Here is a 14951-nt window from a genome sequence, read left to right as displayed (position 1 = left end):
AGAAACAGGCTTGTTTGAATACCCCCTAAAAATAAAACCCATCTACATTAAAGGTTTAAGGTGGTGAGTATAACTATATATAACTCATGACCACTGGTCACTGGTCCAGCAAAACCCTGTCCGGCAGATAGCATCCACCCTCTTTTAATGATATCATTATTTCAAAAAGTTTATAATTTTCTTTTTTTATTTAATTTTTAGTATTAAAAACATTGTCCTACTGCAAAGAGAACTCATAGAAAACACAAACGTATTTATATTTACTGCGTCAACACCTTGTTGCCTATTGTAACAAAGAGGACATTTTTTACTGTTCAGGAATACAAAGGAAAATGGGGGAGGAGTTGTGATTAGTCAATATTTAGTCGGTGAAAATAACAAAGCATTTTAAAAGAGAAAAATCAAATTGTAACGTTATTTATACAACATGATTAAAGGAACAAGGAAGCCACAGGACATCCCATATTGTTCAAAATGACTACAAAACTTTTTTTAATTTTGTGCAAAACGAGTCATCAAAATGACATTGACGCAATATCTTTATTTTCAGGATTTAAAAAAAAAAAATATTTGGCATTACAACTGAAGTATTTTCTATCTATAACTTTAACTTGTCAACCAGAAAACCGTCACCCAGTTCTCTTCCTTGCTTTCCTACAGTCCAGTTGACAGTTGAACAATGGCTTTAAATGGTTAAAAACACTTCACTTACAACACAGAAGAGGCGGTGATGCTGTGTCTTACAATTCTGTGATATTTTAATTTGCAACTTTTTTATCGGCATTTGCCTACTCTAAATTATGCTTATCACAGCCCAGGATGGAGAATATCTCTTTTCACTCATGTAAGACGTTAAAGTTCAGTTTGTTTTCGAATTGACAAAAAAAAGAAAAAGGCTGGAAATGTCATTTTTCAGCAATCTAGAGATTTCATAGTGTAAAATTTTTCCATAGATGCTACCTCACAGAGAAAATCTAGTAACAGATTCCTCAAAAACCAAACTAAAATTTCTGCATCACCCAATTGAATTTTTAATATGTTTTTCGGAAGCAAGCCAAGACTAAAAAAATGTATATACCCTAAATAGCTTTGTATCATCTTGATCTTGTAAATAAATTTTTCCACACCTGAAATCACGTTGGCTAATCTTGCAAACTATTTTTAAAAATAGTTTACAAGATTTGCCACAAAAAATTTTGCAAATAAAATGTTGCAATACATGGCTATACTATGCGAACTTGCAACAAAAAATACGTTCTAAGACAACAAAACAAAAGCCAATGCGTAGTTTCTGCAACATTTCCCGCCATAACATTGTATTGCACGAAAATTAACATGCTACAATTTATTTAGGGGTATGGAACGATTGAATAGCATCCATATGAAAAACCCCAAGGCTTAAGATCACCCACGATATAACGTTCTATAAAAAACAATTACAACATACATTTAAAGTATATCAAAATCGAGTCATAGAAAGTGTAAGGCAATTAAGAGTATGGACAGTTAACTTCCGACTCGTTTTATAACTTGGAAAGTTCGTTGTTATCATTAGGTTGTCGTTAAAAAATATCTTGATACATAATCAGTCGGTATAACTTCTAACATTATGATAGCGGTTTTGTTTTTGGCTAGTTGCAGAATCTTAAAGACTGATCGCATTTTTATTTGTCTTAACAACCAAAAAGAAATTAAGTCACATGGTCTTCATCGTTTAGCTTTAACTTTCTCACCCATCCTAGTCTCCGGGGTCTCCTGGCTCCTGATACGTTATTACGGAGCGATGCTCATGAAAAAGATAAGTGGTAATAAACCCATCCAGTTCAGTATCTAATGGTGTCTCCAAAATGAAGTTTTGGATTATTCGAAACTTTTTTTTTGCGTGCAGACAATTTTATACATTAACATTCCTGCAGTCGCATTAATGGCAACATTTATTGCTCGCAATGCAAACAATAGGAGTTCATATATAGAACCTGACGAGAAAACAAAGTGAGCTCATCATAGCTTCTAATGATCTGTTGCTTTTTATATAGCTACAGATCTTAAGTGAACTATTGTATGCACTAAATGGATGGATAAATTAAACTTTCCTCCACGATTTAAATAAAGAAAAGGAAGCCCAAGGTACATCCCTTTTCTTATAATTTGTTCAGTGTAACAAATATGCACTACCGAACGGTTATAATCGATTTCCACTACCAAATATGGCAATATTTTAAACTCTTGAACAATGAATCAGCGATATGTCATTGTTGACTTTAACTAGCTCATCCTGACGTAATAAATTAAAACTTAAATAAAGATATTCAAATATTTGAACTTCTTGTATTTTACTTTCGATTTGAATTATACTTCCTTTAACAAATTTTTGTCGCAAGGGAACTTTTTCGGGGTAGGAGTCTTTTTTAAGGGTGCTAAGTTAACGCATGCATTATTTTTTGCGAGAAAATTAATATTTTGCAAGAGCTTAAATTTACAAGCTGTAGAAAGTTTTTCATGCAATTTTGCAGAAGCTTTCTGGCAGTTTTTCAGAAAATGTGTAGCAGCTATATATCCTGTTTGAGACTATATTGTATAAAAATTTAAAACTACATTAAAAAGGATGATTTTGAAACTTTTCACAAAGTGCCTTCTCATTCCTTTAGTGCCAATTCGAAACAACTTTCAGGTCGAGTTAGAGAGGTACCAAAAGGTTAGGCTTTATTAGCACTATTGGTGTTAGCTCAACATTGGCTGCTTTCCAAAAGAGTATCCTTACTAAAAACAGAGTAATGACAGACCATAATGTTTTGCTGGCTTCACCATTTCTTTTAGAGGAAACCACTATTAAACAATACATTATAATACTACACCAATGCATTTTTTCACAAAATATTTAGCATAAATTAATTATCATTTCTTTAATACAAATTTTAGAGAAAGTTCTTTTTTTCAAAAATATTTATTTTACATTTTTACCTTGGTAAAATGTGGAAGTATACCACCGACCCACGTGTCTGTTTAAACACAATCAATACAGTGTGGCCGCGTCTATTTGACGCTCCTTTCCCACAATCACATTTAGAGGATACTTTAATCATCATTATACTGTGCACCGCAGCTTAGCTGCAATATTTAAAACAATGATTCATCTGGCCGCAGATGTCATTCTTATGACTGATCTATGGTAAATGACTTCGCCAATCTTTTCTTTTCAGCATATTCAGACTGGCGCTCTATTAAGCTTACGCGTCTGTTCAGGCTTTTACTTCTCGCTACGTCAGCCGAGTGCGTCAACTTACTGTCGTAACTGTATTTCCTATCAATAGTTTTCGCTTTCGGTGTGTATGTAATTCTATTGGTTAGTCGTTTTTGTGGACACGACAAGCTGTTCGATAAACTTAATGATTCACTAGATTCGTCATAAAAACTGTCTATGTTGTCACTTGATGCAGCACTTCCCAAACTACCAGATCGATTATGGTGGTTTCTATGTGGCGACCAAGTACTTTGAGACATGCGGCGTACGTTCAATGTGAACGCCGCCGAACCTTTCTTGTCCATGGGAGTTAAATTTAGGCCGGCCAAATGTAAGGTGTGAACGCCGTTCCTTGATATATCGGCAACTTGTTTGGCTAAAAACAAAATACTGAAACTATAGCAAAAATGAGAGTGGGAGTTTGTTGCCATTATTGTTTTTAAATGTTAAGGGTCTAACCCTCAAAGGGAGCAGTGAAGACAATGAACGTTATTTGGAAAAGGGTTAAGGAGTTGTTTTTTTATTCCCTTTAATTGCTTCATATTTTATTACCTCTTAGACAAACTTAGGTTTTTCACCTTGAAGAAAAACTATTATATTTTCTTTAGTATGCATGTCAAATAAGAAAATTGATAAAGAATTAGAAAATTAATAGTTATAGCGAGTGTGACAGCCATATCATGTCTCTGAAAACACATTATACAAAAAAACCAGCGCACAGCACAGACTAAAAATATGATAAATTCGCAATTTATATTCCATCAAATATCAAACAATTGATTTTGCGGTACTAGCTAATGACTTGAATTTATGTTTGAGCACCGCATGCGGTTTTGTTGACGCAATATGAAGTTTATTCTGGTTTAAAATAAAGAATATATAAAAATAAATAACGAACCGTTTTAGAATTTTGACACGAAAAACAATGTTCATAAACGGCCCTGAAGTTCATTTGCAGGGAAATGAAATAGCTTATCAGGGAAAAGTCAGGATTTTTTACACTTATAAAAACTCATATTAACGGAAAATTCTTGTGCTCCTTAACTCCTAAAATGTGGAAAATATTCGTTTGGTGCTTGTTAGTGCATTAAATCCGCTTTTAGGCCTACATATGGCTCTAGTGGGTTGTTTATCTAATAAGGTAAATATCGTAAAAACTTTCTTAAAAAAAATCATTTTCATCTTTTTTTCATTTTATTGTTATCCTAATTTTATTGCAGGTAAAAAACTGAATTTAAAATTTCAGAAACTTTTTCTGGTTATATAAGACTTGAATCCTTTTACTTTTTCGAAAATTCTTGACTTTGGAATCTTGGAATCATTTTTTAGATGGTCTTAGTCTTAAAATATTCATATAACTTATAACATAACATTAAAGAAGAATTTATCTTTTTTTGTTTAATTTACCATTTATAAGAGATTTCCAGAGGTTAAAAAAACAAATATTTTCCTGCAAAGCGAACCGCCATCTTGAAAAATAGTTTTTTTGTATTTTCAACGTCATCACGTTGCTAGTCGGAAAACAAACAAAATTCTGATACGAAGGTTTTTCGTATATATCAACGTCGATAAAATTTTGGATTTTGACGTTAAATTTTGTTGTTTCATCCGAAGTTAAGTCGCACGCGGGCAGGACAACTGTAAATTTCCTTTAGCTCGGATTTTTCATATACAGCGCACCTCCGAGTAAAATAATGGCGTGAAAATCAGAATAAATTTGAAATAAGTTCGAGTCAATAACCATTTTAATATGGTGGAGTAGAAGTAACCGAAGTGGGGAAAACATAACTTTTAAAATTATGTTTCTAGTTTTAACGATACGAATTTGAAAAAAAAGTGATTTTTAGTTTAATGGAGAAATTGTATTGTTTTGATATTACCTTATTTGGGAGTAGGAGGTAACATTCAAGTTTCCGCGAGGTAGACAGGTAAATAAGTCGTGGAATTCTCACCTCGACAAGGATCTGTTTTGAGTAGAAAATCATACAGATATTCCCAGCCTCCACCTACACGCACAACAATACTGCTACCATGGATACGTACTAAACGAATGATTTTAGATGAACCAAATGTGTATTTGCCATCACCAACTTTGACAATTCGAAATGGATTGTGACAGGTACAGAGTTGCGCTTCACTGCGTATCTACAAGAATAGTGATGTCACACTTATTAGCAACATGTTCGAAGTATTTTTTAAAAACACACACCGCTCTTTCACAGCTCCAAAATTGTTTTCCTTAATTATAGCATCTATTATTTTGAACAAACTTTTAGAGATATTTGTGCACTCTAGTAGCAATTTTTTTTATAAAAGAAAAAAACATACCCTTTGTTCAATCTTCTCGGTATCGTTTCTTTTACTTTCTGCCGCTATTTCCTGAAAAAAAAATAACGATTTCTTTTTAAAGTGGTTTACATGGATAAATTTGGACAAAAAATACTGGGATTAAATCATGCCCTATTTTTCTCTGCAAATTTTGTTGATGCTACAAATGTTTGACAAAACCTTTTAACGGACCAATTACTCTAACAATTGTTAAGCATTGTAGTAATATAGTAATTACATCAGAGTCTTCTTGATCAAAATCGCTAATAAGTTTCATTCATAGTTGCGTATTTGAGGTGGGGGTGGGGCGCATCATTCACTTCCGTTATCGTGAAAATGATTGTCCAGCCTCGTCCCCAGGACTTTTTAGGCTTTTTATATTTGGACGGCCCGAACAATAAAAGGCCTAACAAGTCCTGGGGACGAGGTTGATTAACTGTCGTTATGTGTAACCAAAGGTCCCGTATTTGTGACGCCATATATAACACTAACAGATTTTTAGATCTCTCGTGCGGAAATAAGACCTACCTTGGCTACTTTAAGCCTGTTCATACATTTTTCAATACTGCTGACTAATGTATCCCATCGACTAATGACGTCATCCAGATCATGCTGCAGGTCATCGAGGCAAATATTTTGTTTTAAATCGAGTATCCCTTCTCCGCTGTCTAGGAAGTTCTCATATAGATCTTTTTTAATATGTAACTCTTTGTTGATATCCTAAAAAAGATGAGAAAAAATTTGGTTAAGTTTTTACCTTTTTTTACCTTCCATCAGCAATAAACAGAAAAAATCTTTTTTCATAAAAAGAGAAAAAATGGCCAGACTGTTTTCTCACTTGTTCTTATTTTTTTTCCCTAGTATTAAGAACACAACTGCATAATTTAGCCTGATTTTATTCTTTTTATGCCAAACGTTGATTTTCTGCTGTAAGTAATTTTAATACAGCTCTATAATTGTGTTCGTGAACAAGGCTGCAATTGTGTCAGTTAAATATTTTTACAAGGTCGTGGTAGGGGAGAAAAGAAGCGATCACAAGCAAAAAACAATAAACGTGAGATCGAGAAAGAAATGCAATATAATTTATATCCGATAGTTCTTATTTTATGGCTTTTTGCACTTCTAGAGTAAGATAGTTCTTACTCTAGAAATAATAATTTGCGCCTTCGAATGTTTTTATTTCATCTTGTTTTCAGCAAAATCTAAGAGTCGTGTTCTTATAAAAACTTTCTTATAAAAAAGAAAAACTTGCATCGGGAGAGGATTTCCCCTCATCCCTGCCATTATTTTTTTAATAACTCCTTTTACCTACTGAGTTTTAATATTCATCTAGTAGACACCTGCATGTCAAATTGTTAGGTCCAAGATATTGGCTATTACCCTACCCTGGCTAAGTTTCTAATAATATATCCTTGTAATTGGTAAAACGTCTCTTCCCATAGGATTATGTTTAGAGCTTGAAACTTGCAACATTTCATCAAGAGGAATTCCAGAAAATTTTGACACGTGATTAACCCGACTTAACCGGAAATCAGGAAAAATTAGGATTTTCGGGAGATTTTTAGCATTTTCTAAGTAAAACTTTAATTTGGCTATCAGAAAGTTCTGAAAAAAAATGTAAAATTTTTATCCAAGACAAAGCTTCCGAATACGTCATAAAAAGTGCCAACATAAGCAAAAACTTATCGCCGCCATTTTATTTCTTTATGACATACTAGTGTCAAGTTGGCACCTATTTAGAAAACCTTATCAAAATTAATGGAGGGGCGGCAGGGCGAAACACTGGGGCGGAAGGGCGAAACACTGGGGCGGAGTCCGATATGAGAATATATTCGAAAAATATCGAATCAAATAAGGTTAAAATTCTGCATGCGCTTTATGCCAGGCTTCACAGAATATTTTCTTCAGTTTCACGTACCTCGATTGCTTCTTCGTTTTCCAAAATAAGAGCGTGATTATTAAAGTCAGATGTAAATAGTTCGCTTCGCGCTTCCGTAGCATCGAGCCAACCTTTAATGTCGCTACCAAGTTCTTTGTATTTCTCCAACAATGATACCATCCAACGAAATTTTTCTCGTTTGATTGACAACGTTTCCAACACTGTAAAATATCGTTTACGTACCTCGCTTATTCGTGTTTTCACGGATTGTCGCTGAATACTCGGCGGCAAAAATTGCGCAATATTTTGTAATGCTTTTGTAACCTGCTTCAATTCGGTTTCAAGCTCTTCGGTTTCGGTAAACACTTTCTAAACAATATTAATCATATCATGGATGGTAATTTGATGGGTATTATGCTTTTTAAGAAAGTTATCTTAATTGTTTTTTATCGATATCTTATCGTTAAAAAAAGACGGTAAAGGTTAGTATTTTTTTTACAAAATATTAGTCGCCTGCACAAAACTACAAGCTTTTAACTGCCTTATGTATGGAAATACTTGTCTAGTTTATAAAATATAAGAAGCATACTCTCTATTAGCCTAAATTTGGTCACTTTTTGCCGATTTTTTATTTATTGATAAGGTATGGTTTCCTGTATCTCATCGACGTATTCGTCTAAAAACTTTTTGTCATTTCGAAATAAATCTAACGTTGTTTCTTGCAAAACATCAGATTGTTAAATAGAAAAACCTCGTTTCCAGGACATCTTGTATATCGGTGTTCTGATGTCAAAAAAATGTCCTGGAGACGAGGTTGGAAAAAGCAGACCAGCCTATCTAACTGTTAAATTAATTTAGTCATTTTTTGATAAGTAATTTAAAAAATCAATATTAATTTTATTACTATGATTTCTCTTTGTATCTCCATCATTGCATCAAGGTCTAGCAGTTTCAAACACTCCTCATCCTCGTTCCCAATCCCCTCCATCTGTGCGAGTCGTTCACATAAAGCATCCAAACCGTCGAAACCAATCTTGCAAAGTCGTTTCCATGCCACCTCAGCTGTTACCTGACATAAAAAACAAAAATCGCTTCCAGTAAAAGTTTCCAAGTACTTTTCTGTCCTTGTGCTTGCATTACTATGTGCCTTACAACGCAATACATTTATAAGAAACTAATTTATAAGAAACCTCACGCCCTGGAAGCTTACGCTAAATATTTGTCTAGAAGTTTAACCGCGCTTAAACGCTACCATAATTTAATCGTAGAGAATCATTGCAAGTAGATATATCTCAACTGAGAGAAAAAACGGCGGAAATTTACTAAATTTTAAATTGATTCCGTTGTTTTTGCAGATCTGGAAACAACTAACGATTTAGCTGGACAGAAGAGACCAAATTGTGTAGCTATTCAGGGGTCAAAGTTTTTTCGATTTCAATTTCACTATTTCTGTCCCTGCCTGTTTTTCCCCATAAAATATATACTTATTTTAGCTCTATTAGTTGACTTAAATTCTTCAAAATATGAAGCCTGTTACGAGAATCGTAACTAACCAAACTTATGCACACGGTTTGTCTTGAAAAATTGTCTCAACTCTTTTTGACATCAAGGTAACGTTAGGTAATTCACTGAAGAAAACGCAGCAATAGAGTATTCCAAAGGGGTTTTCTACTTTCCCTAATCTCGAAGAATTTCCGTGCCTCTGCAAAAACCATTGTATAACACAAAAGGCGTTTACCGAAAACCTGGATACCCACCTGATCTTTTGCCAATTTTTTAGTCCAAATTTCATACAACTTCGCACCAGCAATACAATGTGTATCATTGATGCAGTTGTTGTTGTTGTTGACATTTGTGGTTGATATTTTGTTTGCCTTTTTTTCAAATGATTTTATTGACATCCCTGGAGTTTCATCTGTACGAGGTAACGCATCCAGTGAGCCATTATGCAAGCTACCATTTATGTTAGTCATTTTTGTACTGCAGTTCCAACGTGCTCTATGGCAAAACCTCCCTCCACTAGATGCACACTTAGCTGAACTGAGTGAACACAATGCTATCTAAAAAAATCAGTATTATTTTAAAAGCTTTTATACTGATGGCTACACAGCTCCACAAGCCATGTGGCATCAATTAAATTTTCTCCTAAAAATATTATAACAGGTGCCTTTTTAGAGCCGGAGTGGAGCTATCCAATGAAAGCACGTACAAGCTTAACACCTAAAGTCTAAAAATGAATAAGTGCCACATAAAAGGGTGGGAGGGGGGGGGCGGTGGTGGTCAATGCGGATGTATGGTATTTGTAGAGTCCTGGCAATTTAACCACTTCTATCATTATCCTTCTTTTTTCTTAAAAAAATTATAAAGAACACCAAACTTAAAGTTTTGAATTCTTGGTAGGCCACTGATTTTGATAGATAGCTAACAAAAAATTTCAACACATCTCTTCCAGAAACTATTTTCTATATTGCGAAGCCTCGGTACTAAGTGTACTTCTTATCGTAAATCTAAGCAGTCGAAACTTTAACAAGATGCCGAGTATTTTTGGTATTCAAGAGATGCTTCATAGATAGATTTATTATTTTAAATGGCAGAGAAAGTCGAACACGATAATTTTTTTGATATATAAATAAAACTCATTTAGGTTTGCTTGTAACTGATTTATTAAAAGGATTTATATTTTATATGTATCATATACATAATATATATAGATTTACCTTTTACCACTTTAAAACATATAAAAATTCTAAAACATAAATATCTTTTCGAAACCCATTAACTAACTTTTTCTTTTTTTCTTTCTTTCACCATGTGAACAATAAAATATAAATATAAATAAATAGAATCCAGAAAAAGGTTTTGTGTTCACCTGTGGTTCATAAACTTTTCAAAGTCTTTCTTTATTTTGAATAATAACAGATTGTAAATGTGATCTTGCGAAGGAATGCAAACCATCTCACATAGTTTTAACACCGAACACCGTGTTCGTTATAAGCAACGCGAAGAAGGGTGTTTTGTTTTAAGAGACTCATATTTACACTTTAAAATCTGTTTTTACGATTTCAGATTTTCTTTGTTATACTGTTCTCAAGATATATTGTAATATCAAAATAAATGTAAATGTTTCGCGTTTGTGTTTGCGTTGGATATCAACTCTTGGGAAAGCCCAACTTCGCCACAAAGATTTTTTTGCTTTTACACAAGTATATAGAGTACTAGTACATCTCAAAACAAAAGAAATCTGATTTCTTAATAACTACAGAGGTCAGCTTGAAGTGTATATGGGTGTAAAGAAAGGGATGGGGGTAGGGCAATATTTGAAATAAAGTGCCACTTCGTCATTTGTCGTCGTTTTTGTCTTTCAAAAGACGTTTCTAGCAATCCCCAATTAGTCGACCCTTTTTATAGTTTGCCAACATTGCGTGTTGGAAATCCCAACTTTCTGTTTTGTGCTAATCCTTTCATCCTGCCGTTTATATGTCGCATACCTTTCATTGAAAGTGTACAAAACAAAGTTACTGGTTAAAATTCGCACGTGTAAAAAGTCATTAGCCACGTGTCTCTAATTGATCTAGGAAGGAAATAAAAGCAAAGTTGTTTACCAGCAACCTTGTACCCAACATTTCGTCGGTTGCAGCACGATGAAACGAATTTTACAACGACCGGTTCAGAAAACAGTATCAAACCCTCAAGCATTAACCATCTTATACAAAAATATTCCTAAGTACGCCTATGTAATACATCGAAAACGTGATTTTCGCAAAAATTAATTTGCAAATTTTGTAAGATGTCACGAACTGTCGATCGTCTTCGCAAAATCCCCTTTTATAAATATGTGCGGTATATATAATGACTGCATTATTTAATCAGTTGCTTTAATGTTAATAATTCATAATAATCTTTAACAGAGTATATACCTAAAGTCTCCTCGTTTTCCTTGATAAAATTTCACTTTATTCAGTAAATCTCCTAGGGTAAGCCAAGCGAGCAAACCACTTAACAAAAATCTCGACATGTATTTTTTTCTTCATTTCATATCTTCACATCACATCTGCATTCAAAACACGTTGTGGTCACACTCGACAGAAAAATAAAACACAATCTTTGTTTTGCCAATCGCTGTCGCTGCGGTTATAAATGAATAATTATAATCTCTGCTAAACGTTTTAATGAAACTTTGCATGCGATTCTTTCGCTTGATAGAGAAAATCTTAAATATTAATATCGACTTTGCTTTTATTACTTTATTACTTATTTCTTCAAAAATCCTTCATACGGGTAGCTAGCCTCAAAATGTTTTTCTTTTTTTTAATAATTTTTATTTTTTATAGTCCTATGGGTGGGGCTTTACCACCCTCTTTCCCACCCTCTTTCCCAGGAATATATGCCTCTTTGACATTAGAGAAGAATTCTTCCTCTTTCTTCCTATCAAAAAGATAAAAATCCATTTTCCTCATTTTTCAACACAGAATATCTATACAATAGCAAATCGTAAAATTATTAATTTATGCCATTTTTCTTTCAGCTTTTGCTCTTCTGGTAAATAATCGATTTTATAAAAAATTTAACACAGAAATGTCGACAAAAGTGTCAAAAAAATACTGCATTGTAACCAAGTCACTAAAAAACCATTCTTATTTGCATTGAATATGCTCTCAGCATCTCAGAAAGAGAATTTTTAACTCTCAAGACGGTGATTCCCTCAATACGCCTAGATTAATAAAAGGTACTTTACTATCAGAAATTTTCGCGTTTAAAAATCGATAGACTTCATGAGAATTTATTTTCGAGAATCGATGGCCAAAATGATAAAATTATAAATAAAAAAAGACATTTAGCTACGAAAATTGCGTATAAAAGGCAATGTTAAACTCGGAAATTTCTGACAACACGTAGTGTTCGTTTTATTAAAATTTATCATGCTAACATGTCTTGATAAACTGAAAACACGATTAGATAAAACTATAATTAAAATACCGTGTACGATAAAACGACAATTTTCTCACACTGAAAATCAACTTACGGAAGGAATTCAGATCACCTTATTGAACTCAAACAGCTAGCTACATTAAAAAAAACGTAAATTTTATTATCCACCAGCCATCGTATCTACTTAAAATATTTTTTATCAGTTTAACTTTGTTAATAATCTTTCTCGCAGTAATTTTACAATTTCTTTGTTCGCACATGTTGTGGGTCTCGTAAAATCATAAAAACACGTTTTTGCAATAAATTAATAAAAACTTTGTTTTACAAGAATTTTTTTCTATAAAAGACTTTTAAATAGATCGTATAGCTCATTAACGCTTGCATACCCAGGGCGAACAAGACGTTCCCAAGGCTAAACGTGAAACCAAACCATTTTTAACTTTTTACATAAGTCTGGACCCTAAATTGCATCGCATGTATTATTCTCTCATTATGTGTATGACTTTTCGCGAACAACAATGCCGAAAGTGATAATAACCGACAGCTAAATATAACAAGCCTGAGATATTGCGCGAAGAACTGACAAAAATCAATGTGCACGCAATCTCAGGCAATGTATTTTGAGCAGGATTAGCAAATCGTATATTGGGCAATTTTTAGTGCTCTTTTAGCACTTTTTCATCCTTGAATTAACAAAAAGTTTTTCTTTGTGTAACCTTTAATCTATTTGCTAGCCAATAATTAAAAAATCTGCGTATTAATCCACAACAAACAATTGTAAACAAATACAACCCCCATTGAGACATCTGGTTTGTTTTCATACAAATGTAAATTTAAAGAGCGAGCAACGATTAGTAGAAAGTCCTGTTAAAAAAGAGTATTTTGGCGGTTGCTTTTGTGGTATAGAAGCAAATGTATGTGAAAAAAAAAAATCAGTGGATACTCTTTTTCTTCTTCTTCTTCTTCTTCTTCTTCTTTATCTTCTTCACAATAATATAATAGGTTCCATAATGATACGAAACGTGATAAAATACAGTAAAAGTAAAAAAAAATCTAACACTAGAAAAATGAAAAATCAATTTTCATACCTTTAATTTCTTCGTTTGGTTTTCCACTCCATTATTCAATGCATCCAGAGAAGTCAACGAAGAATGACGACGTTGGTACATTATTATACTTAACGAAGTTATTTATAATTTCCTCTTCAATCTCTTTGATTTATATTTTTCAAAAAACTTCCAAAACGTTAACTTGATGAATGAACTTGGATGATATGATTTTTTTCAAGTGAAAAGGTTAATAAGCTGCTAAATGAGAACCGAAGATTAATAATTCACGCCAAGAGTTGACCCTAATTATGTTAATTAACCCAAAGCGTACACAACTCTTTACGATATGCAGCAAATGCGCCGAATACTATCCAGACGGGGGTTCACATATATACACGCAATTAAATGAAGAATTAAATCCAAATATCTTTCCTCCAACACGTCTTTTAGCACGATTTGCAATTATAAATAGGACCATATAAATTGAAACTTAAGGCGCTCACACAAATCTTCATGTAAAAAAATCTGTACATATTTTAACACATTTTTGTATACCCCCTGTGACGAACGATGTGTGTTCGCTTCAAACGCTCTCTTCCAGCTGTTCTTATAGAAACTCTTCATACAAATCTTAACAAGTGCGTCGCATTTCTGTTTGTTTAAGTTTATTGCTGTTGCTGGCAACAGATTTTTTTGCTCGGTTTACTTACAACTTCGATCCGAGGCCTAACAAGAAAAAAGCAGAAAAACCTGGAAGACATGTTGCAACGGATAAACGAGCCTTGTGCTTTCGATAAGAAATTTGAAATCGTACACAAACGCCATGTACTATACGATAAAATAAATGTTCACTGATTGGCAAATTTTTTATATGTAATTGTATCAACATTTATTTGTGCACGACCTAAGAGGATTTCTTTTGCGCGTACTACTTTTCGGGTATCTGGGGAAAAATCTAAAATCTGTAATTTAAATCCTCCAAAAAAAACGAAGCAATGAAAAAAGAACAGATCATAAAAAAACAAGGATTTCCAAGACTGGTCTTGTTTTAAAAACATGTACGTTTAAAACGATGACAAACGTGGTTAAAAACATCATCCGCGAAATCTCTTAAGCATCCGCAATCTTGATCAACCGTGAAAATAAATTCCGCGAAAATGCAAATATTTTGCGTTTCATTTAAATCACCAACTTTTCTTTTCAAGAAAATTTCTGACAATAAAGTATTACAAAAGCACGTATTTCGTGGAAGTTCAGACTCTCCCACAAATAACAAAATAAGTAGTGACAGTTTGGGTTTCAAACTGAAAGTAAAGATATTTCCTTTTTGTAAACCATAAATTACATTCTGCGTACTGGTTTTAATACAAATTTCTATACTAAATTTCGCGCAATAACGAACTTTTCTGCGCAAATACGTGAAAATTAGCAAGCGCTAAGGTAATGTGATAAAATTATACAATTCGAACTTTTGTGTAAGGAATTCTTTCATTGTCTGATGGATGGCAAACATTTAATAAAAGCT

The 14951-nt window shown here is 33.3% G+C and overlaps 1 protein-coding gene across 6 annotated transcripts; it reads right to left on the bottom strand.

Annotated features, from left to right (window-relative positions):
• Window positions 1-2790: 2790 nt before the first annotated feature.
• LOC130655176 (uncharacterized) lies at window positions 2791-13853 on the bottom strand. 6 transcript variants are annotated; one of them, XM_057457893.1, is made up of 8 exons: window positions 13466-13853; window positions 9206-9508; window positions 8353-8517; window positions 7488-7817; window positions 6098-6289; window positions 5570-5620; window positions 5194-5386; window positions 2791-3617 (listed from the first exon to the last, which is right to left on the bottom strand). In XM_057457893.1, the coding sequence occupies exons 1-8, from the start codon at window positions 13544-13546 to the stop codon at window positions 3154-3156; spliced, it is 1779 nt and encodes a 592-aa protein (XP_057313876.1). In that variant the 5' UTR covers window positions 13547-13853; the 3' UTR covers window positions 2791-3153. The 6 variants fall into 6 exon arrangements, with proteins under 6 accessions (XP_057313876.1, XP_057313877.1, XP_057313881.1 ...); XM_057457894.1 differs by lacking the exon at window positions 13466-13853 and adding an exon at window positions 12472-12616; XM_057457898.1 differs by lacking the exon at window positions 13466-13853 and adding an exon at window positions 12490-12562.
• Window positions 13854-14951: the final 1098 nt, after the last annotated feature.

Source organism: Hydractinia symbiolongicarpus, chromosome 8, assembly GCF_029227915.1.
Source record: "Hydractinia symbiolongicarpus strain clone_291-10 chromosome 8, HSymV2.1, whole genome shotgun sequence".
Taxonomy (NCBI): Eukaryota; Metazoa; Cnidaria; class Hydrozoa; order Anthoathecata; family Hydractiniidae; genus Hydractinia; species Hydractinia symbiolongicarpus.
Note: the sequence above shows the minus strand (reverse complement) of the source record. Positions and strands in the feature narration are given on the sequence as shown.